This window comes from Zalophus californianus, chromosome 1 (assembly GCF_009762305.2).
Source record: "Zalophus californianus isolate mZalCal1 chromosome 1, mZalCal1.pri.v2, whole genome shotgun sequence".
NCBI lineage: Eukaryota > Metazoa > Chordata > Mammalia > Carnivora > Otariidae > Zalophus > Zalophus californianus.
This window is the reverse complement of record NC_045595.1, coordinates 68,759,487-68,787,127: the sequence shown is the minus strand read 5'-3', so window position 1 is coordinate 68,787,127 and position 27,641 is coordinate 68,759,487. Positions and strand designations below refer to the sequence as shown.

General features: G+C 43.5%; 1 protein-coding gene across 3 annotated transcripts in view; it reads right to left on the bottom strand.

Annotated features, from left to right (window-relative positions):
* ENTPD3 (ectonucleoside triphosphate diphosphohydrolase 3) overlaps positions 1-27,327 on the bottom strand; it is a 38,863-nt gene extending 11,536 nt beyond the window's left edge. The window contains exons 1-6 of one of the 3 annotated variants that reach the window (XM_027587625.2): positions 27,237-27,327; positions 26,229-26,281; positions 23,962-24,089; positions 17,454-17,571; positions 2,399-2,549; positions 103-262 (exon numbers count right to left, since the gene is read on the bottom strand). In XM_027587625.2, the coding sequence (XP_027443426.2) occupies positions 103-262; positions 2,399-2,549; positions 17,454-17,571; positions 23,962-24,089; positions 26,229-26,268 (597 nt within the window). In that variant the 5' untranslated portion in view covers positions 26,269-26,281; positions 27,237-27,327. Of the gene's footprint in view, positions 1-102; positions 263-2,398; positions 2,550-17,453; positions 17,572-23,961; positions 24,090-26,228; positions 26,688-27,236 lie in introns of those variants that run through there. The other 2 variants (XM_027587623.2, XM_027587624.2) reach the window with 2 other exon arrangements.
* Positions 27,328-27,641: the final 314 nt, after the last annotated feature.

The following is a 27,641-nucleotide window of genomic DNA, read 5'->3' as shown; positions in this document are numbered from 1 at the left end:
AGAACAGATGCCCCTGTCAACATGCACCTCTGCTTTAAGTGGCCACCCACAGGGGATGGGATAAATAGCAAGATTAAAAACCATGCACTTGTTTTCACACACCTCCAGGAAATTTCCCATTAAATAGTTGGCTGTAATCCATCCATATATCCCTTCCTCTTGCCCAGAAATGATTTGAGCACCCCTAAAATCAAAGGGCTGGGACTTGAAGTAGTTTTGGATGCTTGCAAGGACTTCATTAGCTGCTGTTTCATTTTGTAACCTATGCAAGGCACAGAACACAAAAGGCTGAGTGCCTGGACAAGAGAGTCTTAAAATAATCTCACTCAGGTTAAAAGGTAAACCTCTCACCCCTCTGCTGACAGGGACAATTTTCCAGATGTGTGCAAAAATGGCAACCCTTTTTGCAAGTTGAAGCCTCCTAGGCAACCGTGAAGGCAGATGCACTTGTTACCTGTCAAACTGCCAATCAAAAAAATAGCTTCAAGTAAAAATACCCTTCATCCTCTCCTCCCTTACCTGTTCCCATCCCATTCTCTAGCAACCAGTTAACCAAAAGAGCTTCCTGCTTAATCACCATTGCTCTGTCTCAGATCAGCACAGGAAAAGGGATTGGTGAAGCCATAGGGGTGGCATAAGTAATCTTCTGGGGGCACCACATAAAGGAGCCCTCATCAGGCCAGAAGGAAGGGGGATCTGAGGAGGAGGGGGAAAGGAAGAAGGTTGAGTTTTCAACAGTCCCTGCTTTGCTTTTGGGAAGGGCTTTATCATGAGGGGATATGATGGGTATCATGGCCAGCATTGGATTGAAATCCATCAGTGTGCTGACCCACAGAAGAGTGGCAACACAGCATTCCTGTATCACCCAATGATATGGCATTGTAATATTCATTTGCTGCCATTTTACCTTATGGAAAAAGATTCGCTTGGGAGATTATTTTCCCTTTCATCAGTGGGTTAAGAAAGCCAGGGGCACCAGCTCATTCTTGGCTCAAGAAGAAAGAGCCATGTTACCAGCTGAAGGTCATGCTAATTCAGCAGCAAATTATCACTGCTCAGAAAATAATTCAAGAGTTTTTCTAGTTTTATCAGTTCCCATCCCAGAGGATTCACTATTGCTTTTTTTTATATTTGACTTTTCTGGCAATTAAAATGTCAGCTAGTTCCTTAGAAGGAATGGATCACCATCAGAAAGTTTTACAAGGAGGAGTTAATATTTAATTTATTCAAATGGGACATTCACTGTGTTCCCAAGTGGTGCACTTCCTATTCCATGGTTTTTGTCATGGACTATAAATCACAGAGTCTATTAATTATTCCTCACCGGGAGGACTGTGAGAAAAAGCAATTGAGAAAAAGTTGGGTGCTTTGTTTCCATAAGAAAGAAAAGGCAGAAGGAAGGAATTTCTATATCATTTCTATTTTAAGGAAACAATAATTTTGAAACACACTTCAGATTCCAAGAGGGAGCAAAGAAATCCAATTTTCTCCCACGTTTTACTTGGTCAACCAGGACTTAGGAACAGAAACAAGGAGAGAAAACCCACAAGGAAAAGGCCCACTTCATCTGAGGGTGCTTCCTGATTTCTTTTAATGATCATGTTGAAGTGACTCTGTTTGTTTGTTCCTGTGTATCTTCTTCATGCCCACACATATAATTTTATGTTACTGGCACCACAGACAAAGTGGCTTTGAAGCAGGATAAATGTCATCTTTGGGGGTTAAAACCTTATTTTCAAAGTTTGGAGCAGCCTCTACCCTGAGTAGATTTAAGTTTGATGTTTTAAAAACTATTTTTCTTTTATTTCAAGGTCAAGGAAATAAAATAAAGGAAAAAAAAAACAGAGAAAGGGCTCTCAAAGACAGTGCAACTGGGCTCAAAGTCATGGCTACAAATTTAGAAGGATCCTTAATTGAGTGAAATGAGCTGTTTGTTTCCTAATAGCTCCAAAGACTTTGACTGGGGTGAAGTGCAGAAATTCCACTATTTTCCAGCAGATTCCTGTGGCATTGTGTACATGGGTAGAAGCCACATAGATATGGGCTGCAGTCAGTGGACCTGGTTGTGCACAGGTATCAAAAGACCAGGCATCAAAAACAATTTTTACTTTTCTAAAGAATTAGAGGTACACCTCATGAGATTTCATGTTACCTTCCTTTCTTCTAGAGTTCTCAGGAAAATCACCAATGGGGAGGGAATCCATTTTAGAACGATTTCTTTCTGGGTATTAAAATAAAGCCTGAAATTTTCCCAGCTTTTGGAGCCTCAATTTATGCAGAATATGGGCTTCTTTCTTTCATATTTGTTCCCAGAAATAGAGTTACATTCTTGGCAGGGTTCAACACATTCTTGGCTATTTTGATCATATGGGCTCCTTGGGGCCATTCCCGCCCTTACCTCAGCAAGCGCATCCCAGCTGTGGCCCCCAGGTAAATGTGGGTGGATCCATGGAGATGGGCTGGAATCTGTCCCTTGACTTTTTCCATGCAATCCTCAAAGGCTTTGGGGACATCTTGGGGGTTTTTCCCATAGCTGGAGATCCCAGAGCCTGAAGAGCAAGCAGTCAGCATTTCTTAGCATTCCCATGAACCAACAAGAGCAGTATAACTTCTGAATAAAAAACAAATCAGCTTTGAAAATTAATGGGTTTGAGTAGGGGTTGAAAACAGGTGGATGTGGTCACACTGATGAGTCAACATCCAAAATATGGAAGAGAGGAATTACAAAAGTGAAAAAAATGAGCCAGGATCTGCTTAAGAAAAAGTCTCATTATGGAAATTTCAAATATAAATAAAAGTAGGGAGAGTAGTATAATGAACCCCAATGCACCCATCTCCCAGCTTCCACAATGATCAACTCTTATTTCATCTGCTCTTTCTCCCTACAGAGCAAACTGCAGATATGGTATCATTTCATTCTCTAAATACTTCAGTATGTTTCACTAAAAGGCAAAAATTCTCTTTTTTTTTGTTCAGAAATAATCAGTCTTATTGGCCTTTTGCTTCTCTAGTCTCCTTTCATACTACTTGCCTTTGGTAAGTTCACTTGTTTTTTGTTTTGTTTTTTAAAGATTTTATTTTTAAGGAATCTCTACCCACAATGTGGGGCTTGAACCTACAAGCCTCAGATCAAGAGTCACACACTCCTCCAATTGAGTCAGCCAGGTGCTCCGGGAAGTTCATTGCTTGACAGAACTTCCACCAAATAGGTTTAGAGACATAGTGAAAGGAGGAACAGGAAAAATGAAACAAAAATTCAAATCTATGTCCCATGTGTTCAAACACAGAGGGAAAAAAAGAATCTTGCCATGGTTTATCTTCAGGAAACATTTTGGTATAACTATATATAATTTAACAAGACATCATCCTAAACATTAAATATAAAATAATACCGAAAAGTCCGCATTTATAAATTTCAAGAAGTAACATACCTAGAGAGACAAATAATGCAAACAAACCCATGACAGAGTTCCTCAGTTTGGTCAGAAATCTCCGTGAGCTGAAATGTACCATCACAGACAGAACTAAAAGTAGGGTTAGGCAAGAATTCTTTTAAATAAGCATAACTACTGCCCTATTATTATGTCCATAAAAATTAAAAATAATCCCTTAATAGAACCAAATTCTAGCCAAGGTGCACATTTCCTCCATATTCATATATTTCCCCCCCCATCCTTCCCCCTGCATCCTCTTTCTAGCCAGTTTGTTTGAATTAGAGTCCAAATAAATTACATCCATTGCAGTTGGCTGGTATGTCTGTTAAGTCTCTTTTACCCATAAGTTCTGTCCTCCCTTTCTATTTTTCCCTTGAGATTAAAAAAAATTGCTTTGCAATTTCATTTGTCTTATAGAGTTTCCTACAGCCTAAGATTTGCTGACTGCATCCCTATGACTCACGTAACATGCTGTTGAGTCCTGGCTTTTCCCATAAATTGGTAACTGAATGCAGAAGCTCAGTCAGATTCAGGTTTGGACTTTTTCAGAAGAAATAATTTATAGGGCTTAATGTGAACTTCCAGTGCAAATCACGCATATCTGCTATTTCTCTTTGTGCTTGAGCAGGCATCAGAGATCATTGCTTAGACCCATTAGCCCACTAGGATTTATGAAATGGTGATGTTTCATTTCCATCTTTCTTGCTTCACTTATAACCTAAATGCTTTCATAAGAGGAAAACTTCTCTCTCATTAACTATTTGGTTACCCTACAATACAGTTTGTACAGGGAAAGCAGGGTAAGTGCTGGATTTTTCCCCTTCATCAGCTTAAGAAATAGAGATTGCATGTCTTGTATCCTCCTAATTTATCCAGTGAGGGATTTTATTTGTTTGTTGTGTATCTTAAGAACATATGAATTTGAAGATATATTGGATGTGTTTTGATTCATTGCAGTTATTATTCTTATTGATGGTCCCGGGGTTGGCCAGTGGAGCTCTCTTCAACAGGACCCCTGAGTCCTTTAGATGTGATCTCAGAACTTTTGAGAGCTTCTTTGCTCTCTGATATTAGATGTGTGATCTTATGCACTTCTTGCCCCCAGCTCTGGAATCAGCCACTTCTCCAAGGAGTAATGGCTTCTTTTTTTTGAGTATGATATTTGGTGTCTGAAATTTGGAAGCCTTTGCAAGGCTTTTCAGAGGACAGACTTAGGAAAACTTTGTTTCAAGAGAAAATGCATCATGAATTCTTACTGGTACTTCTACTTCAAAACTACAGGTTTTTACTTAAGTTGATCTTGACCTTCTTTTTCCTATGCTAAAAATCCCGCTTCCCAGCTACTCCAACTGAATAGCTCGCTTGCTTTATTTCACAATCCACCCACAAAGGTCTTAGGATGGCAATACCAGCACTATCACCAACTATATGGTTATTGAAAACAGTTTAAGATTTTTTTTTAAAGTTCTTTTTGTCCTAGGGTATATCCCATTAGGCATTATGGACCCTATATAGAGGATCCATGAATAAAATTTTCTTGAAACACATATACGTACATGCTCATTTGTCTGCACATTGTCTGGGCTGCTTTTGTGCTAAAGTGACAGAGCTGAATGGTTACAGCAGAGACCATATGGCCAACAAGTAACAAATATTTATCATTTAGCTCTTTACAGAAAAAATTTGCTGTTCCCGGAGTTAGATGATTTATGGGCATCTCCAGCTTAATCTGTCCAAAACCAAATTCCTCAATCCCTGCCATGCTCCCAATTGACCCACCCCCAGGACTCCCCTCTCAAGAAGTGGTACCATCACACATGCAGTTGCTCAGGTCAGAACTGGTGCTCAGGCACCACCAACTTAGACATCTCACATCGAATCTTTCATAAAATCTTATTGGCTCTACTTTCAAAATACCTCTCAAATTTGAGCACTCTTTCTCCCCTTCCCCCAGAACCATTCTAGATCAGAGTTTTTCAATCTTGGTACCACTGACATTTGGGGCCAGATAATTCTTTGTTGTGGGGCCATCCTGTGCACTGCACAATGTTTAGCAGCATCCTTGGTCTCTATCACTAGATGCCAGCAGAACCACCAACCCCAATGGTGACAATCAAAAATGTCCCCAGACATTGTTAAATGTTCCCAGGGGAGCCAAGTTGCCCCACACTGACAAGCACAGTCTCAGCCAGATCACCACCACATCATAACTTTATGACATCATTACATGCACTGTTCTAATAGCCCTGGTTTCCCTGCTTCTGATCTCAGCCTCTGACTACATGTTCTACATCCAGAGTGCTCTGTTAAAAGTATAAGTCATATCCATGTTAGTTCCTGGTCAGAATCTCCTAATGGCTTCCCAGTATACTCTGAAGAAAATGCATCTGAGTTCAAGTCAAACCTCTCACTGCTCTCAAGGCCCTCTGAGCTGGCCCTGACCACGGCTCTGGCCTCACTACTCACCTTTCTTCCTCTTACTTATTCTGCTCCAGCCACACTGGTCCCTTTGCTTTTCCTAGAAAATGCTAAGAAGCTTCCACCTCCGGCCTCTCTGCTTGCCAGGCCTTCTGCTCAGCACGTTCTTCCCTCAAAAATGTGTGTGGCTCACACTCTCCTTTCACTTTTGCCTCTGCTTAACTATCCCCTCCAAACAGAGCATGATCATTCTCTGTCCACCTACCTCACTTGATTTTTCTTCACAGCACTTCTCCCTGACATGTTATATACCCTTTTATGATCTATCTCCTTGATTCGAATGTAAGTTCCACAATAGCAGACTTTGCATATTTCACTTTAGAATCCCCAGTGTCAAGAACAGTAACTGGCAGACAGTTGATACCCAATACGTATTTATTAAATAAATGAATAAATGAATCAGTCAATGAGATTTTCAAACCAGTGTGCAACTCTATACTAAGGGGATCATGTAGTCCAATCTGATCAGTTAGAGCTGGTCTCTGGAAAGGGACCTGTTAGGAGCCTTGTTGGAATGTCAAAACTTGGGATATCTGAGCATGTCACCTGAGACCTATTTGCATAAGGTCCTATAAGCTTCCTAAAGGAAAGACAAGATTGGGCTCACAGGCTCATGGGATCCTGGGATTCACAACTCCAAGAAAGGAGGGTTGAAATCACTATTCCAATCTGGAGAAAGATGGTTGGACAGATGACACAAAACTTACTCGAGGTGAGACAGAAGCAGAAGATATGTACCCAAGAAAAGGATGCTTTCAACACCATAATGGCCTGGTCCCCAACACAACTTTTTAAGGTATTTCAATGGAGGAGATGGTTACCCTTAAGCTCCAGTGGAGTTTAAAGAACTTTGACCACTGCTTTAAAGGGAACACATGAATGTCCTTTGTGGGAGGAGGCAGCCGCAGTCATGAGCACCACACACCGTGAAAGAGATGAGGGTGGTGTAGGGGCCCAGTGCCCTCCAGGGAATGGCTTTATAACATGCAGCTCAGAGCTTTGGACACTGGCATGGGGACCAGCAGCTAAGGCAGCACCCAGTGAACTCAGGAAAATAGCAGTAACTGAGGACTGATGATACTCACCAAGGTCCCTCCACCCCCGCCAAGAAAGAAATTTCTAAGAGCCTGGGTATCTGGGAAACCCGGCTGGGCAAGCAAGCATTCATCACCCCCTCAGACTGGCCAAGGCAGGGGAGTCCTGGGAAATTTGCAACTGGGAAACCAGAGACCCAAATTATCCCTGGAGAAGCCACATGTCTTCAAGGGGACAGCACTCACCAAACTTTAACTCTGTATTTTGAGCTTTAGTTTGTGGTCTTCTGGTCATCTGGAGTATATATATGGATCCCTGAGGCTACTGCGATCAAAGGGAAGACCCATTTATGGATACGGTGTGGGCTCCATGACACTGCCCTTCCCCTAAATCACATCCAGGGTGGCCGAGGGCCCCGTCCCCTAGGAGACTGCCTGTGTTCCTCCATGAAGGTCACATCTCCCCCTATAGTCAGAAGACCATCAGGACTGACTTGGCTGAACTGTTCTCTGGGTCTAAAGACAGATCTGGGACAGACTAACTTCTTGGCAAGAATATCCACCAGGAGCTCTAAAGTGTGCTGCTCTATGAATAATAATAGCTAACACTTAATTGAGTGCTTACTGTATGCCACGCATTTGCCACCTGCTTTACATATATTATATCATTGAATCGTCAAATGATTCCTATGGGATGGGTGCTACTATTATTATGCTTATTTTATAGATGAAGAGGTCAAGATACAGAGAGGTTAGAAACTTCCCACAGCTCACACAGGAGGGATGAGGTGAAGTCTTAATCATTATCCTACATTATCCTCTCTTTTCTTGAAGTGGCTAGTCTCATCTTTCTAAATAAGCATCCTGCTTGAAGGTAAGCAAATGACTCAGAGGTTAGGACAACAGAGATGGGATCTCTGGCTGAGCTTCAAGCAAGGTTGCAGCCACCTATGTCTTGTGGATACCAATGCAAGCGGTACTCAATAAACATCTAAGTCCCCTGTTATGTGGAGCCTGGAGAGATGCCAAGGAGATACAGCTTCAAATAAAGACTTAGTGTCTCAGCTGTCAGCTCCTGCATGGTTTTCTTCTGTGGCAGAGAGCTGCCTTGCTCAGTGTCTTGCTCTTCCCAGAATGGCAACATCCAACAATTGATGGCAACAGGGGTATCCTAGTCTAGCCAATTGAGGCCATGCAGGATAACTCTGATTGGCTGAAGCTTGGTCAGGCTCATGTGGTTGTTTGACTTCTCTTTCTGACCAATCCTCCTTCTTCTTCCTTTCTTCTACAGGTGTGGATCTCTAATAATTATCTTGCATCCTAAACTCTAGCTCAAAATCAGCTTCTTGACAACCTAACCTGGGACACTTATGTACTAAGTGAGCTCCTAGCTGCCCTCCATGGAAGGACAGATGATCAGAACACTCTGTTATTCAAAGAAGTCTGTTAGTCTCCCTACGGGAAAGACTAATTCTGCCCCCCTCCCATCTTTTTCAATGTCATGACCCTCCCAAAAGTTATTATATTTGGGAAGCTCATTGAGGTAAATGAAGGAAGCTGCTTGGGGCTGGGGGGATGAGTCCAGAGTCTCTAACCTGTTGTCCTGTGGGCCAAAGGTATACCTGTTAACACATTCAGGATGCACTGGTCAGGAAGCTCCAGGCCAAGTCAAAGATCATGATGCTCTAAAGAGGCTCCTTTTAAAAAGGAGCACACATACACATGCTCACTAACTGGGGTTTGTTATGAGTACAAAAGTCTTAATTGTAAAAGGCAAAATTACAAAACTTTGATTGAAGAATATCTTTATGACCTCAGGCTAAGAAAGATTTCTTGAATACAAAAGAGCAAATCATAACAAGAAGACTGATAACTGTTCCTACATAAAAAATAAGAACTGTTCATCAAAAGACATAATGAAGAGACTTAGAAAGGCGAACCACAAGCTGTAAGGAGATAGGAGAACAACATAATAATACTAACAAAGCACTCATATTTACAATATATATATAAAAAACTCTAATGAATCAATGAGAAAAAGTCAAGCATTCAGTAGAAAAGTGAGCAAAAGACATGAACAGGCACTTCACAAAAACAGAAATGGCCATAAGTATATGAAATATACATATAAAATACGTGAATATATTTATAATTTGTAATTTTGTAAATAAATAAAAATATAAATATACTCAACCTTATTCACATCCTTCCTTTCCATAACCATGGACATACAAGTGCCCAACAGGGAAAAATGAATGAGCTTCTGAACAAGGAGCAAGATGGCGGAGGAGTAGGAGACCTAGATTTCGTCTGGTCTCAGGAATTCAGCTGAATAGGGATCAAACCATTCTGAACACCTACGAACTCAACAGGAGATCGAACAGGAGAGTAGCAACAACTCTCTGAACAGAGAAGCGACCACTTACTGGAAGGTAGGGCTTGCGGAGAAGTGAATCCCAGGCGATATTCGGGAGGATAGACGGCGGGGGAGGGGCCTCCGCCGGCCGCTTCTGGCAAGTGCTAGAGCCGCGGAGCACAAAATCGGACCTTTTAGAAGTTGGCTGGGCGGAGGGAAGTCGCTGCAGTGGCTAAGCGGGGGGTGGAATCCTCCCGGGACAGTGTGGTCTCAGGACCCTTGGGGTCACAGAGAGACCGGGGTGCCTGAGTGCAGCAGAGCTCCCAGGTATCAGAGCAGGGAAGCCGGCTGCAGAGACGGAGCAGAGTCGCGGGCTCTCAGCTCGGGGTTGCCATAAACTGTGATCTGCGGCCCAGTCAGGCCACTGCTCCTCCAGCAGGGACCCAACAAGCAGCAGATCCGAGGAGACTCCCCTTCCTTCCCGGGGAGGAGCGGTGCGGGAACGCACTGCAGGGATCTGCTGGGTTTGGAGACTCCGCGCGGGGTCGGGTGCCAGAGATAGCAACGCTCGATCACAGGCCGGGTGAGCACGGAGTGCGGCCGGAGACCGGGGACACGGAAGTGACTGCTTTTCTCTGGGGGCGCACTGAGGAGCGGGGCCCCGAGTTCTCAGCTCCTTCAAGTGGAGATTGGGAGGCCACCATTTCTGCCCTGGGCCTCCAAAGCTGTACCGAGAGCTTGCAGGGAACAAAAGCTCCTGAGAGCAAACCGGAGCAGCTTCCTTAGCCCGGACCGACAAGGGCGGGGCAATTCCGCCTCCGGCAAAGACATTTGGAAACCACGGCAACAGGCCCCTCCCCCAGAAGATCAGCACAAACAGCCAGCAAGCCAAGACCAAGTTGATCGATCAAGGAGAATAGGAGAACTCCAGCGCTAGGGGAATACTGCACATAGATTCATGGCTTTTTTTTTTTTTTTTTTTTACCATGATTCATTATTTCATCAAAGTTAATTTTTGTTGACTGTTTTTTTTATTTTTCTTTTTCCCTTTTTCAACCAACATCTTATAAATCCCTTTTAAAAAAAAAACATTTTTTATTTTTCATTTTTAGAGTCATATTTTATCCCTTCATAGTAGTTACCCTTATTTTTGGCATATATATATATAAGTTGTTCTCTCTTTAAAATTTTGAGGTACAGTTTCTTCTAACAGATCAAAATATACCCTAAATCACTAGTGTATGGCTTTGTTCTAGTCTCCTGCCTGATCACATTCTCTCCCTTTTTCCTTTTTTTTTTCTTAAATCTTCTTTCTTTTTTCAAACAACTTATCTTACCAAGTCCTTTTATAAAATCTTTTATAATTTTCATCTTTACAGTCATCTTCCATCCCTTCATTGTATCAACCCTTATTTTGTACATATATGTCTTTCTTCCTTTAAAATTTTAGGAGGCACTTTTTTCTAACAGACCAAAATACGCCCAAAATCTAGTGTGTGGCACTGATCTATGCACTAGCCTGATCATATTTGATCATATTCTGCCTTTTTTGTATTGTTTTGTTTTAGTTTTTATCTTTTTTTTTCTTTTTCTCTTTCTTTTTTCTTTCTTTCCCTTTCTTTTCCCCTGGTGTCAGGTCTTTTCTGATTTGTATACAGTATATTTGCTGGGGACGTTGTAAACCTGTTAGCATTTTGTACTCTCATTCATCTATTCTCCTCTGGACAAAATGACAAGACGAAAGAAATCACCTCAGCAAAAAGAACAAGAGGTAGTACCGTCAGCCAGGGACCTACTCAATACGGATATTAGTACGATGTCGGACCTAGAGTTCAGAATCATGATTTTAAAGATACTAGCTGGGCTTGAAAAAAGCGTGGAAGTTATTAGAGAAACCCTTTCTGGAGAAATAAAAGAACTAAAATCTAACCAAATCGAAATCAAAAAGGCTATTGATGAGGTGCAATCAAAAATGGGGGCACTAAATGCTAGGATAAATGAGGCAGAAGAGAGAATCAGCGATATAGAAGACCAAATGATGGAAAATAAAGAGGCTGAGAAAAAGAGAGAGAAACAACTACAGGATCACGAGGGCAGAATTCGAGAGATAAGTGATACGATAAGACGAAACAACATTAGAATAATTGGGATCCCAGAAGAAGAAGAGAGAGAGAGAGGGGCAGAAGGTATATTGGAGCAAATTATAGCAGAGAACTTCCCTAATGTGAGGAAGGAAACAGGCATTAAAATCCAGGAGGCACAGAGAACCCCTCTCAAAATCAATAATAATAGGTCAACACCCCGACATCTAATAGTAAAACTTACGAGTCTCAGAGACAAAGAGAAAATCCTGAAAGCAGCTCGGGAGAAGAGATATGTAACCTACAATGGTAGAAACATTAGATTGGCAACAGACCTATCCACAGAGACCTGGCAGGCCAGAAAGGACTGGCAAGATATCTTCAGAGCACTAAACGAGAAAAATATGCAGCCAAGAATACTATATCCAGCTAGGCTATCATTGAAAATAGAAGGAGAGATAAAAAGCTTCCAGAACAAACAAAAACTAAAGGAATTTGCAAACACGAAACCAGCCCTCCAAGAAATATTGAGAGGGGTCCTCTAAGCAAAGAAAGAACCTAAAAGCAGCAAAGAGCAGAAACGAACACAGACAACAGACAGTTAACAGTCACCTTACAGGTAATACAATGACACTAAATTCATACCTTTCAATAGTTACCCTGAATGTAAATGGGCTAAATGCCCCAATCAAAAGACACAGGCTATCAGATTGGATTAAGAAACAAGACCCATCCATATGCTGTCTGCAAGAGACTCATTTTAGACCCAAAGACACCCCCAGATTGAAAGTGAGGGGGTGGAAAACCATTTACCATGCTAATGGACACCAAAAGAAAGCTGGGGTGGCAATCCTTATATCAGACAAACTAGATTTTAAAACAAAGACTGTAATAAGAGATGAGGAAGGACACTATATCCTACTTAAAGGGTCTATCCAACAAGAAGATCTAACAATTGTAAATATCTATGCCCCGAACATGGGAGCAGCCAATTATATAAGGCAATTAATAACAAAAGCAAAGAAACACATTGATAACAATACAATAATAGTGGGGGACTTTAACACCCCCCTGACTGAAATGGACAGATCATCTAAGCAAAAGATCAACAAGGAAATAAAGACTTTAAATGACACACTGGACCAAATGGACTTCACAGACATCTTCAGAACATTCCATCCCAAAACAAAGGAATACACATTCTTCTCTAGTGCCCATGGAACATCCTCCAGAATTGATCACATCCTAGGTCACAAATCAGGTCTCAATCGGTACCAAAAGATTGGGATCATTCCCTGCATATTTTCAGACCACAATGCTTTGAAACTAGAACTCAACCACAAGAGGAAAGTCGGAAAGAACTCAAATACATGGAGGCTAAAGAGCATCCTACTAAAGAATGAATGGGTCAACCAAGAAATCAAAGAAGAATTAAAAAAATTCCTGGAAACCAATGAAAATGAAAACACAACTGTTCAAAATCTTTGGGATACAGCAAAGACAGTCCTGAGAGGAAAGTATATAGCAATACAAGCCTTTCTCAAGAAACAAGAGAGGTCTCAAATACACAACCTAACCCTACACCTAAAGGAGCTGGAGAAAGAACAGCAAATAAAGCCTAAACCCAGCAGGAGAAGAGAAATCATAAAGATCAGAGCAGAAATCAATGAACTAGAAACCAAAAGAACAGTAGAACAGATCAACGAAACTAGGAGCTTGTTCTTTGAAAGAATTAACAAGATTGATAAACCCCTGGCCAGACTTATCAAAAAGAAAAGAGAAATGACCCAAATCAACAAAATCATGAATGAAAGAGGAGAGATCACAACCAACACCAAAGAAATACAAACAATTATAAGAACATATTATGAGCAACTCTATGCCAGCAAATTAGATAACCTGGAAGAAATGGGTGCATTCCTAGAGATGTATCAACTACCAAAATTGAACCAGGAAGAAATAGAAAACCTGAACAGACCTATAACCACTAAGGAAATTGAAACAGTCATCAAAAATCTCCCAAGAAACAAAAGCCCAGGGCCAGATGGCTTCCCGGGGGAATTCTATCAGACATTTCAAGAAGAATTAATACCTATTCTCCTGAAACTGTTCCAAAAAATAGAAATGGAAGGGAAACTTCCAAACTCATTTTATGAGGCCAGCATTACCTTGATCCCAAAACCAGACAAAGACCCCATCAAAAAAGAGAATTACAGACCAATATCCTTGATGAACATGGATGCAAAAATTCTCACCAAAATACTAGCCAATAGGATCCAACAGTACATTAAAAGGATTATTCACCAGGACCAAGTGGGATTTATTCCTGGGCTGCAAGGCTGGTTCAACATCCGCAAATCAATCAATGTGATACAATACATTAACAAAAGAAAGAGCAAGAATCATATGATCCTCTCAATAGATGCAGAAAAAGCATTTGACAAAGTACAACATCCTTTCTTGATCAAAACTCTTCAGAGTATAGGGATAGAGGGTACATACCTCAATATCATAAAAGCCATCTATGAAAAACCTACAGCGAATATCATTCTCAATGGGGAAAGGCTGAGAGCTTTTCCTCTAAGGTCAGGAACGCGGCAGGGATGTCCACTATCACCACTGCTATTCAACATAGTATTAGAAGTCCTAGCCACAGCAATCAGACAACAAAAAGAAATCAAAGGCATCCAAATCGGCAAAGAGGAAGTCAAACTCTCACTCTTTGCAGATGATATGATACTGTATGTGGAAAACCCAAAAGACTCCACCCCAAAACTGCTAGAACTCATACAGGAATTCAGTAAAGTAGCAGGATATAAAATCAATGCACAGAAATCAGTGGCATTCCTATACACCAACAACAAGACAGAAGAGAGACAAATCAAGGAGTCGATCCCATTTACAATTGCACCCAAAACCATTAGATACCTAGGAATAAATCTAACCAAAGAGGCAAAGGATCTGTACTCAGAAAACTATAAAATACTCATGAAAGAAATTGAACAAGACACAAAGAAATGGAAAAACGTTCCATGCTCATGGATTGGGAGAATCAACATTGTGAAGATGTCAATGCTACCTAGAGCAATCTACACATTCAATGCAATCCCCATCAAAATACCATCCACTTTTTTCAAAGAAATGGAACAAATAATCCTAAAATTTGTATGGAACCAGAAGAGACCCAGAATAGCCAGAGGAATACTGAAAAAGAAAAGCAAAGCTGGCGGCATCACAATTCCGGACTTCCAGCTCTATTACAAAGCTGTCATCATCAAGACAGTATGGTACTGGCACAAAAACAGACACATAGATCAATGGAACAGAATCGAGAGCCCAGAAATGGACCCTCAACTCTATGGTCAACTTATCTTTGACAAAGCAGGAAAGAATGTCCAATGGCAAAAAGACAGTCTCTTCAACAAATGGTGTTGGGAAAATTGGACAGCCACATGCAGAAGAATGAAACTGGACCATTTCCTTACACCACACACAAAAATAGACTCCAAATGGTTGAAAGACCTAAACGTGAGACAGGAGTCCATCAAAATCCTAAAGGAGAACACAGGTAGCAACCTTTTCGACCTTAGCCGCAGCAACTTCTTCCTAGAAACATTGCCAAAAGCAATGGAAGCAAGGGCAAAAATGAACTATTGGGATTTCATCAAGATAAAAAGCTTTTGCACAGCAAAAGAAACAGTCCACAAAACCAAAAGACAACCGACAGAATGGGAGAAAATATTTGCAAATGACATATCAGATAAAGGGCTAGTATCCAAAATCTATAAAGAACTTATCAAACTCAACACCCAAAGAACAAATAATCCAATCAAGAAATGGGCAGAAGACATGAACAGACATTTCTCCAAAGAAGACATCCAAATGGCCAACAGGCACATGAAAAAGTGCTCAACATCGCTCGGCATCAGGGAAATCCAAATCAAAACCTCAATGAGATACCACCTCACACCCGTTAGAATGGCTAAAATTAACAAGTCAGGGAACGACAGATGTTGGCGGGGATGTGGAGAAAGGGGAACCCTCCTACACTGTTGGTGGGAATGCAAGCTGGTGCAACCCCTCTGGAAAACAGTATGGAGGTTCCTCAAACAGTTGAAATTAGAGCTACCGTTCGATCCAGCAATTGCACTACTGGGTATTTACCACAAAGACACAAATGTAGGGACCCGAAGGGGTACGTGTACCCCAATGTTTATAGCGGCAATGTCCACCATAGCCAAACTGTGGAAAGAGCCAAGATGCCCATCGACAGATGAATGGATAAAGAAGATGTGGTATATATACACAATGGAATATTATGCAGCCATCAAAAGGAATGAGATCTTGCCATTTGCAACGACGTGGATGGAACTGGAGGGTGTTATGCTGAGTGAAATAAGTCAATCAGAGAAAGACATGTATCACATGACCTCACTGATATGAGGAATTCTTAATCTCAGGAAAGAAACTGAGTGTTACTGGAGTGGTTGGGGGTGGGAGGGATGGGGTGGCTGGGTGATAGACATTGGGGAGGGTATGTGCTACGGTGAGCGCTGTGAATTGTGCAAGACTGTTGAATCACAGTTCTGTACTTCTGAAACAAATAACGCAACATATTTTAAGAAAAAAGAAAAAGAAGAAGATAACAGGAGAGGAAGAAAAGGGGAGTATGTCAGAGGGGGAGACGAACCATGAGAGATGATGGACTCTGAAAAACAAACTGAGGGTTCTAGAGGGGAGGGGGGTAGGGGGATGGGTTAGCCTGGTGATGGGTATTGAGGAGGGCACGTTCTGCATGGAGCACTGGGTGTTATGAACAAACAATGAATCATGGAACACTGCACCAAAAACTAATGATGTAATATATGGTGATTAACATAACAATAAAAAAAATAAAAAAAAAATGAATGAGCTTCTGCTACTCCTGTCAATGTAGATGAATCTTAAACACCCAATGTTAGTGAACAAAGCAAATTACAGAAGAATAAATGTTTGATTCCATTTATATAAATACATGTTTGATTCCATTTTCAAGAACAGGAAAAACTAAATGCATAAGGACAAAACTAGAAAGGAGAACAAGGAAACAGTGAATATAACATTCAGGCTATGTTGCAGAGATGCCGAGAATGTTCTGTTTCAGTGGTTGGCATCTCACAGGCCAAATCTGGTTCATCATCTTTTTTTTGTACAGCCTGTGAGCTAAGATAGTTTTTACATTTTTAAATAACAAGGAAAAATTAAAACAACATGTTGTGACAGTTGAGAATTATATGAATTTCAAAATTTCAGGGTCCATAAACCAAGCTTTATTGGAATAGAGTGACGTCCATTTGTTTATGTATTGTCCATCCTTGTCCATCTCTTCCTACCACCCTCCCCCACAACATACACAGCCAATTAGAATACAATTCCCCTACTGGAATACAATTTTCCATGACTTGCTCATGTTTCTGCATGTCTTATGAGCAGAGGCCCTGACTGCCTTTGTTCTGGATTGTATTTTCAAGGATGTTTGCATAACAAGCAGGCTTAGAAGACAGAGACAGTGTTCTCCCCCAGACCAAAAGGCAGGCATTGTAAGTGTTTCAGATTCCCTAACCTTGGGGTTCGTCTTCTGTAATACAACCCACTGTGTGAGCAGATACTCTCTGGCCCTCTTTACATCATCTTGTGCAAAGTGAGGCTCAGAGAACCATCTCAAGAAAATGCTGACACTCTGCCTACTGCTATTACTGTGAGCAATAAACCATCCTTGGTTCTGACCCAGGAGACTTGTGTCTTCCACCAGCCTTCATTCATGCAAGTGTGGCAGGGTAAAATCTCACACCATGCACCGCCATGTTTCAGACATGAGAAAACTGAAGCCCAGAGAAGGGAAGTGAGTGGCCCGAGATCACTGTATGGATGAGGATCAGCGATAGCACAGGATTGCATATGTTCCTGATGCCCCGTCCAGAATTCATATCCTGCCTCTGGGCAGCTTCTTGGGATCCCTCCAGGCCTCCAAAGGCCCTTAGGACTCTCCCTTGCTTCCCTATGGTCCTCCTGCACACACTCTGGGCCTTACCTTTCACACTACACTTGAAGGTTTGACTGACCACTCCAGTATTATTCTCCTTCTCCGCGGGCCACTGATATATGTAGACGGTGGTTCTGGAAGACCCGGCATCAAGCACGATCCCGTACTGAACAAAAGGGGAAAGGGAGAGTCAGAAATGGGCTGGGCTTCTCTGAGGGCTCCTTTCCAATGGGCCACTGAGAACCCGGAATACTCTCGAGAGCTTAATCCACACTGCATCATTTAGGTAGGGGCTGACCAAGGGGAAAAAAAATGATTTCCTCCAAACCAACTTTGTCTCCTTGGACTATGGGGGAATGGAATGGGGTGAGGTGGGTCAGGTATTCTGGGGCATGGTTCTCAGCTTTGGCCACACATTAGAATCACTTGGGGAGTTTCCCAGTTCCAAGGCCACATCCCAGACCCATTAAAGCTCTCCTGGTGACCCCAGTATGCAGCCAAGGTTGAAAATTAGCACTCCAAGGATCTTGCCTATCCCCGGTTTCTTCCTCATCCAGACCTCTGAGGTGGGGGAAAGAAGCCACCTAGGTCTCAGGAGGGAAATGGATAGTCAGTCCCCTTGCGCCCTCTATTCTCTAAACTTCCAGGCCCATCAGCCTAGAAATAAACATAGGAAGTTCTCACAAGGGAGAAACACATCAATACCTGCATTAGCCTTCAGAAGGAAAGTATTCATAATTAAGGAGAAAAACCCCAAAATACCAGCTAATGTTGACATACTGTCCCGCTTTGGTAACATGGTACATGAACACACAGACAAGAGGGTGTTACCAGGGCAGTGCCAGGACTAGCTGTGCCCAGGATTGCCGGCTAGGAGTCCTGGACCATCTCCCCAGCTAGAGGCAGGCGCCAGGGAGCTTCCCCTGAGGGTCTTGCGCACCCAGGCCCTGGACCAAGCTTGAGCAGGAAAGAGCATGCATTAGCAGCCTCTGGGGATTGGAATGAGTAAAGCTGACTGAGGTCAGTATATGCTTGAACCTGGAGTCAGCCCAGGGCAGCAGAGGCTTCTGGGTCACAGCTCTTCCCCAATTCCACTGCTGTTGGATTAGGCTGCTCATCTCAGTGAGGAAGATGAATTTGGGTTCTGGAGGCAGGGCGACTCAGGTGGATGCTTGCTTTACGACCCTGGGTAAAAGGCCTAAGCTCTCTGGGTTTTCTTATCTTCAGACAATTTAACCTTGAGAAGTAAATAGGAGACCATATGCCTGATACTCAATGGCTGCTCAATAAATACAGGCTATATAGGAAGATCAATGAAGCAAAATAAACAAAATTACAAAGCAAGGAAAAGAGGACAGAAAAGTAAATAACACCCCTCAAATCCCACTATTGTTTTAACACCTTGCTATATATCTTTTCTAATGGACTTCTCTGTATACAGCTACATATATGAATATGTGGTTAGGCATATGTTTTCAATTCAGTACAGGATTACACTGTACATAGTCTTTTCCAATGCTCTTTTCTTATTCAATAAGCGTATCATGCACCTCTCTCCCTGCCAGTAAAAATATGGATATCATCATTTTCAATACATTCCCCACACCTACTGTGAGATGTACCATAATTTATTTAGCCAATTCCCTGATTCTAGACATTTGGGAGCGTTCCAACTTTCCACTATTAACAAGTGATTGTTTCGTTTGAAATGGGACCAAATAAAAACATGTTGCTCCAGCTCCTCAATCACAGCTTCTCCATTATATCGAGACAGAACATCCTGTGTCCATTTGTATTTGAACTCGGACAGCCTCTCAATCCCAGCCTTCAATCTGATTAATGCCAACGGGGATCCTGACATGACACCCCCTGCAAACAAGGGAGGCATTGTTCACAGCCTGCTCTGGGCAGAGGCTCACTAAGGAAATTAGCGCACAGGTGGAGCTGAAGGAAACAAGGCACTCAAGAGATCTGAGCCTCCCTAACAGTCTGCTTTCTCCCCTCCCACCTGCTGCTGACCCCTCAGGACCCCTCCCCAGCCCCTCCACGCCTGGTGCTGACTAGAGGAGGGAGCGCACATACACGAGAGCAACCACTCTATGGGGTCCCCACCCTTCCCACATCTTCTGGATCCCAGCTCTTCACAAACAGTGCATTTTCCCTTTGAAGGAAACTTGGGGCTGCTGGGCCAAGATCACAAAGGAGGAAGAAGAGCCGTTCTCATTCTCATCCTCATCCCGGCTGGGATCCAGTTTTCATCAGGGTGGGAGCAGGCCGAGACATTCCACAGTGAGCCCGGAGAAGTGGCTGCCCTTCAGGCACCTGCTGATGTGCTGACAGGGACCAGCCTTGAGCCCAGTGCTACTTCTGAGTAACCACCGTCATTCCCTGACATTTTCAAAAATGGAAAAATTGGTCTTTAGCCAATTTTCAGAGCTCATTTGCCTAGATCAGTGGCACTCAATGTGGTTTGATGGAGGACATGGGGTGGGGACTGAATTTCATTCAGTTCAGCTAGGTGGAAAGCAATAAGTAACCCTTCTGTCTAATGCAGTGTCAGGGAAAAAACATGGCTAGAATGTGGGACTGAAGGCACACTCAGTGGGTTAACCAAAGGGAAACAGCCTCCCATATGAACCGCATGATCCAAAACTTAAGGACTGTGTGAGCCTCTAACAAAGCAAAAGCAAAGATCATAAGATCAGCTTTCTTAGATTTATTTATTAGTATCATCACCACCATCACCATCATCATCATCACTATTAGCATAATAATAGGAATAGTAGTAATAAACATTTGCTGAGTACTTATAATATGCCAGGCACGACACAAAGTGCTTTACTGTTGCATTCAGAAGGCAGGTGTTGTCATCATTCCCACCTGACAGATGGGGAAACTGAGGCTCACAGAGGTAAATAATTGCCCACAGTCCCAGACTTGGGCTCAAGCCTGGGTCTAACTGACCATCAACCCTATACACAGAGCCCCCATGCTTCCACTGAGTTCCAAGGAAACCAGGTCTCCCAGGGTTGAATGCTTCATAATAAGGTGTGCTATTGCAGACTTTCTTTGTTCAGACAAAAAGTCTCTCAAAAGCAAACTCGTAGTTAAGTAGTGTGCAGATCTGGCTGGAGAGGAGGTGGACCAAAGTGATGAAGGAGTTGTGTCTTTCTGGAAAGGAGGAAACCAATTATCTAATTCTCACTCTCCGAGGGGTAAACCAGGAAGGGCCACAGGGCACCAGAGCTCCAGGCCGATGACTGAGAACCAATGAGGGTTAAAAATGAATGGTTTTAGCACAGCCTGGTCCTGTGGTTGTGCTTTGGGGAGTGTGACTCAACATGGGGATCTAATGTGACCCGAGAGGGACTATGTAGACCTCTCTTCAACAGTGACGTCATGTGTCCATAAGGGGCAATGGCAATGTGATACTGATCATATCGGACTGGGAAGCCACAGGGCTTCTAGACAGTTGTGAGTGGGGGTGGGGAGGGCAAGGTCTCAAAAGGAAGATACTAGACTTAATGATAATAAGGCAAGGGGGGGCCTGAGTGAAAAAGAAAAGTGATGCCATCATATTTACTCTTCAGGCTGGTAGAGCAGGTCAGACCAGTAACAATGAAAATGGAACTGGGGACATTTTGACCCTTGACTAAGTTTTAATAGTTCTGCTATTCAACTCAGATAAACCAAGGTTAGGTAAGCCAAGGCTGGATTTAACAGCCAGCTATCCTGATTGGGGTCTTAAGGAACATTCCAGGTCCCCCCAGATAGGCCATTGTGGAGCTGGCCCCTCATAACCAAATATCAGCTGCACACAAAGGCAAAACAAACTTCAAGGTATGAAAACAGAACAATTTAAAAGCCCTTGAATGATCAGCTTCACTTCCACAACTGCCTTTCCTATCCTTAGCACACACTGCAAAACAAAAGAAAGAGGCTTGTCCTCACTCTGAAAAGAGCTGCATGTGGAATGTTCTTTCAAGTGGCCATTCTGCTCTTGGTTCCACCGGCTCAGAACATCTGTCTTTTCTCACATTTAATCCACCCAATTAAGCAGAATGGGTCTCCTGAGCCAGTATTCCAACATTCTACAACTTCCTCTCCCCTACAACTGTGACGGGGGCCTGACGACAAGATTTGAGGAGATTAAAAATCCCCTTTGAACTGTGTGCTAATGGGTGAGGGCGTGTCTTCTTTCCAGTCCTTCTAAACCCTTGTTTAAGGCCAACATTCTCTGTTCTCTTTTGTTTCTTCTGCACCACGTCTGCTATTTCCAGTCTGTGTAACTCTGAGAAGCTATCTGCCCTTTCTGTTCCTCTACTTTTTCATCTGCAAAATGAGGATAACAATAACCATATCTACGTGGAACAGTCGCTGAGGGTTCCCTGCCCACATCCCTCAGGCCTTACCATGGTGATGCCCAGCCATGCACTTCCCACCTGCCTAAAGGCTTTCTGCAGTGGCCTGAGCCCACCTGAGCATACACTGTGCCAGAAACGTTAGGGAGTGGATGTCTTCCAAGGAGCAGCCGCTCAACCAATGACTAGCAGAAGTTGGTGTCTAAGTATGTCCTTGAGTGGGATACCTGTGAGACAGGTGTTCAAGATGCCCTTTGGTAGAGGACAACCCTGGGATGGGTTCTATACTGGCTCCCAGAGCTCCTCTGCAGGACCCTGGCTTCTGGAGTCCCAGGCATCACAGCTTGTTCTAGAAGGGGAAGCATGGCTCTGGGTTAGCACATCCCTTTGTGCCGTGGAGAGAGATAACCCTGGAATACAACTAGAGCTGGTTCTTCTGAAATATGGGGTGTAGGAGTGGTTCCTGGGGTCTAAGAGGGCTATTAGCTTTCCCCCCATTTGGGGGATACTTCCATTTCCCAGTTCAGCAAAACTTCCTGCATCTGCACCCATCCTCCCCACCTTCCGTCCTGTGCAAAGGAGGGTAAGTTCTCCTATTAGAGGCAGTACCTTCTCCTGGGGCTCCCTTTCTGAATGTAGGATCAGGGAGAAGAGGGAGGTGAGTGAAGAAAACCCTGGCCTTGGGAACAGGAGGTACAAGGTTTCAGTTCTAGTCTGCCATTCACTGGCCAAACCTATGATTTCTCACTTGCAAGATGGTGGTGACAATGCTTGCTTTGTCTCCCTGCTATAGCTGCCACAAGAGAAAAGAGAAAATTCAGGGAAAAGTGTTCACTAAACTGAAGAGCAGTTTACAAAGTTTAAGGAGATGGTATTACTCCCAGTTGCAATCCTAATTTTCTATAGTCTATAGAAGAAGGCAGTGCCTAGAGCTTGGAAAAATGGCTCCTCTAGGCCTTGGCTAATGTCTTTGGACAACCAGATAATTTGTTTTCCATCATCACTGGACAGTTGTAATAAGGTTTCTTTTTTTTTCTTTTTTCTTCCTGTTTTTCATGGGGGAGTGTTGAGATTCTTAAGTAAAATGTCCTATAAAAGACCCAAATGCCATAATCTAAAGGAGATTTTACTTTAATCTTTCAGAAGAGCAGCCTCAGAATGGTAGGTCAAACTCACCCACAAAGCTGAGGCAATATTCATTTCTTTTTTATCTTTTAAAAACTTTAAAAACTTCTATTTCAAATATAGCCTTTGAACAGTCACTAAGAGCAGGAAGATGTAGAAAGGACTCATGAGGTCAAGGGTAAAGGCTAAATGAGATTCAGATAACAGTTGAATTTCTTGGCTCCTATGGCCCACTAGCTAAGAAGTGTTTTTACATTTTTAAAGAATCATAAGAAGACAAAAAAAGAAAAAAAAGATATGTGACCGAGACTATAAATGACCTTCAAAGCCTAAAATATGTACTATTTAGTTCTTTACAGAAAAACTTTGCCAAACTCTACCCAAATGACTGAAGGATTCCTTTCCCTTTCATTTGACAAGTCCCTCATGGGATCACCTCCCCTCAGCCTTACAGCCAAGGCTGGTGGGATACATATTGTTCTCAGACTGTCAGACAACATCTGAGAGGCCATATGGGGACAGACTTATCAAGGGCTAAGAGTAGCTTCTGAAAGTGAGCATAAGACCCTGAGTAATTTTTCAAGGGGAAGAGTTAGAGAGATCATGGCACACTTCTAGACTCAAGAGAGGTAGCACAAATACAGCTCAAGGAGACCTTTTCAAGTCCTTGATGTTTTGTTTACCAGGTTAGGCCAGAAGAGGAGGCTGGGTCTCCTGGTCTCCACTCATGATCAGGGTTGTGTGGTCTTGGGGGAATGCACAAGCTGGTAGATCTTTGGTAGCCATCTGCAATTCTTGGCTACAAAGTCTAGCTTTGGTTCCAAGAGTCAGGAGTGAAAGCAAGGCCACACAGTCCTTAGAGAAGGTGTTACCATTAACATTCTCTAGTGTCAAACATCACAAAACCAGTATGTCCAGAGCTCCTCCCTTGGGTCCTACACCAAAGACCCTTAGGTTCTCCCTTGGGTCTTCCCCAAGGGAGGTGGGGAAAAGGGTTTTCTTCTAACTCATTGCATTAGAGTAATTGATGTCATAGCCCATCCCTTCAGTGCCAATCCCTTTATACTTACCTTCAGTCCTGGAAGGAGGACCTCTTTGTGGTGAAACTGGATGAGTGTGATGGCCACAAGCACCACAACACTCAAAAGCAAGACCACCAAGGCGATGATGGCTGGGGTTCGGGAGAGGGCCTTGAGGCCTAAAATGGGAAGACCCAGAAGACACATGAGGGGAAAGTAGGAACAAGGCACTGGCTTTCTTTGTAGAATCCACAGACTGGATGCATAACTGTGTGCATACGTCACTTCCTCTGGCTTTGGTGAGACCCACACTTTTAAGGTGGAGCAGTGATTGGGCTCCAGTACCCATTTATCTTTCCTCCAAAGAGTGGACTGAGACAACATTTGCAGAGAGGGTGGGCATAGTTTAGTTTCCTGGTATCTCCCCAGATGTGTTATGCATATTACTGGTTGTCCCCGAGATGATTTACAGTAACATTTATTTCAATGTAGATTAAAAAAATATGGGTTTTCTATTAAAGCAGGCGATACAATATTTCATTTAAAAATAATATCAGATAAAAGAAATTAATTCTATACTTCAGATATAATCAATGATTATAAAGTTCAGTACACAGTGGCATAATGTTATGCAAATAGTAACATGTACGAGTTTCTAAAATATTTGGGTTGCCAGTAAGAAGTCAACCTCAGGCAATTTTCCTGTGTCTACATTGAAGGCATATAGGGTCTCCTACATCTTCACAAAGCACAGCTAGACCTCAAGCCACATGTTCCTCCCAAAGGGGTCATATCATCTCTGGCCTTTGTATTTTAATCATAACATGTAAACTATACCCATTTAAAAGCAAAATAATAATAATAACGAAGCCTATGAATAATCTTCAACTAAATACACAGCCTCTGAATAAAGATAATTATATCTGTATTGTATAAAAGTATATAATTACCATAATGGACTAGGTCTATGTATTAAAGTTAAACTAATATTGCTTAACTAGATGATTTTGAACAAATATTTACTTGGGTCTTACCAAACCAGTGTGGGCTAATGGAAATTTTATAAAGTAGCAAATACATTTTTTTAAAAGAGAAACAAACAAATACTGTTCTATACTGAAATGACTTCATTCATGTGAAGTTCTAAAACAGGCAGGTGACAGAAATCAGAACAGTGACTGCCCAGGGGGTTGGGAGCAGGGACTCACGGGGAAGGAACACAGGGGCACTTTCTGGGGTCACAGAAATGCTCTATATCTTCCTAGAATTATGGGGTGTATGGATGTGATTTGTCAAAATTCATCAAACCTTTCAAAGTCCTTTGAGGAAAACCTGAAAATCCAAGTAAACTAGCTCCTTAGGTACAATTTCCTTTTACAAAAAAAGATTTGTAGAAATTGCCCCTACCATCCTAAAATTATATCTTCTTAGAAGACAAGAATGCCCAGTTTTGGGGCAGGACTAAAGATCATCTGTCCAGGGTCAGGAGGGGGTGATATGTAAGCACTCTCCTGATCACAGTTGTGCGGCCGCCCATCCTCTGCGCTTCAGCACTTTTCAGGTAAATAGCTATGATTACCTTCAGCAAACCCTGGCCCCAGCAGAAAAGCCTCTCGCAAAACAAAAGGGACTAGACCAGGTCTCATTCATTTAGGGAATGCAGCCCAGAGCTGTGCTGTCATTAGGAGTGAACAAACACTGTAATTACAAGGTGTCTACCTGAGAGTGGAGAGGCCAGACCATTCTGGGCTTCCACATGAGCAACTACAAAACGTGCTCCAGAGGCAGGCAGGGCAAGCTTGGCAGTGTGTGAGTGTGTGTGTGTGTGTGTGTGTGTGTGTGTGTGTGTGTGTGTGTGTGTGTGTGTGAATTCTACGCATGTGCCTCCGCTAGCAAGGGTAAGAACGCTGACCTAGGGTGGGGGTGGGGAGTGGGGGACACTGTAGGTCCTGTGCCAGCAACAACACTGGGATGCAAGTAGAGGACAGATCTAAGTACTTTATAATTCATTACAAAATCCACAATATTCTCGAGCAAACCTCACACACAGGGAAACCACAAACGGCCAAATTAATGGATTATGCAAACAGGAAAAACCATTTAAGCGAAACATGCATGTTAGTCCTTGTTTTGTGTAGCTTTGATCAAAAGCATTACTTCTACCTGAGGAATGTTGGTGGTGAAAGCCTGGTAAGCAACTGAGTCTCAAACCACAGACGTTAAAACTATTCGCAGGGACCACGCATGAAGAACTGTGGGCTGAAGCCGGGACTGTGACTTGAGACTATCACACTGGCTGCCGGCTGCGGGATACTAACCTGCTTGCTCACAAGGTTGGCGGGTCAGCACCGTGAACATCTTTCCTCCCAAACTGTAGGCAAGAGAACACACAATGACAGTGTATCACTGGCCCCCTGACTTCAGTTCCAGAACCTTGCGGTATTAAGCCTAATTTGGGGGCACGACTAAAGAACATCTGTCCGGGGTGCGAGGGGGGTGATTACGTAAGCAATCCACGCGGCTGCCTCTTAGTCCTCAGTTTTCAGGTAAAAAGCTAATGACTACCGTAAGCAAACTCTTGCCCCAGCAGAAAAGCCTATCACCAAGCAAAACCCGCTTTCAAACCCATTTCACTTCTTCCAAATCGAAACCTTTTGGGCGACAGATAAACCGAGCCCTTCGGATATAAACCCGAAGCTGGGTTTAAATTCTGGTGTCAACTCCCTAGATGTAAGAAAAAGAAGAACAGGTTTGCTGAAATTTTAAACTGAAAATTTTCAAAAAATAAGTCAATCATTTCTTGCAGATTTTTTCCACCTGTACACACCGACCGGGGCAGAAGAAATCTTCCACCTCTTAGTAACAACATTCACAGGGCTGAGGCAGGGCTTTTCTTCAAATCACAGCAGCAAGGGAGGTTTCGGTGGGTGTTGGCGACCCACGAGCCCGGAGTCGCCCCTGAAAGACCTAGGAGGGGTATTTTTAGCTGCTGGCTGGAAACGATTGCAAGGGGATGTCGGGCCCCCGGGATACAACGCCCCAGGTTCTGGGAGGCCCTGCTCTGGACCTGCGTCTCCACACAGCCAGGATATCCAAGCGCCAGCGCATCTCCGGAGCCGCAGATGGGCTCGGTGAAGACGCGTCCACCTCTCCCGGCTTGGGAAGGACCACCTCCCCGCCGACCAGGATTGGGACGCGCGCCCCTCGGTCCCTCCCTACGGCCGACTACGGAATCCGATTTTGTTTCCTTCCCTCCCAGCTCCCAGCCCCACGAAGCTTCCCGCTCGTTCCTCAGCGGCTCGGGCGCAGGGGTCCCCGGTCCTCACCTGCGCGCGGACGGTCAGAGGAGGGCGAGCGGCTCTGCCGCAGTGGCAGCCGGCGGCCAGCTCGCGGGAGGCTCTGCGGAGGCAAGGGAGGCGGGGCGGCTCCGGGGCGGTTCCGGGGCGGGGCGGGGCGGGGGCGGGGCAGCCGTTGCCCGGGTCCATCCCCTCGGCCGGGTCAAGGCCCAGCACCTATGCTTCACCTTCCCTCTTCCCATCCTTTCCACCCCAATCCCTCCCGGGGCCTACCTGGGCAAGGCCAGGAGGGTGTCCACTGCCTGACTCCCTCTTCCATCGATGCCAAGACCAAGGACCCTTTGATCTCTCTTTTGGTTTCCTCCATCCTCCCCACGAGCCTACGTGGAGGGGGAGTGGGGGCAGGGCAGTGTAGAACCTGGGTACTTCGTGCGT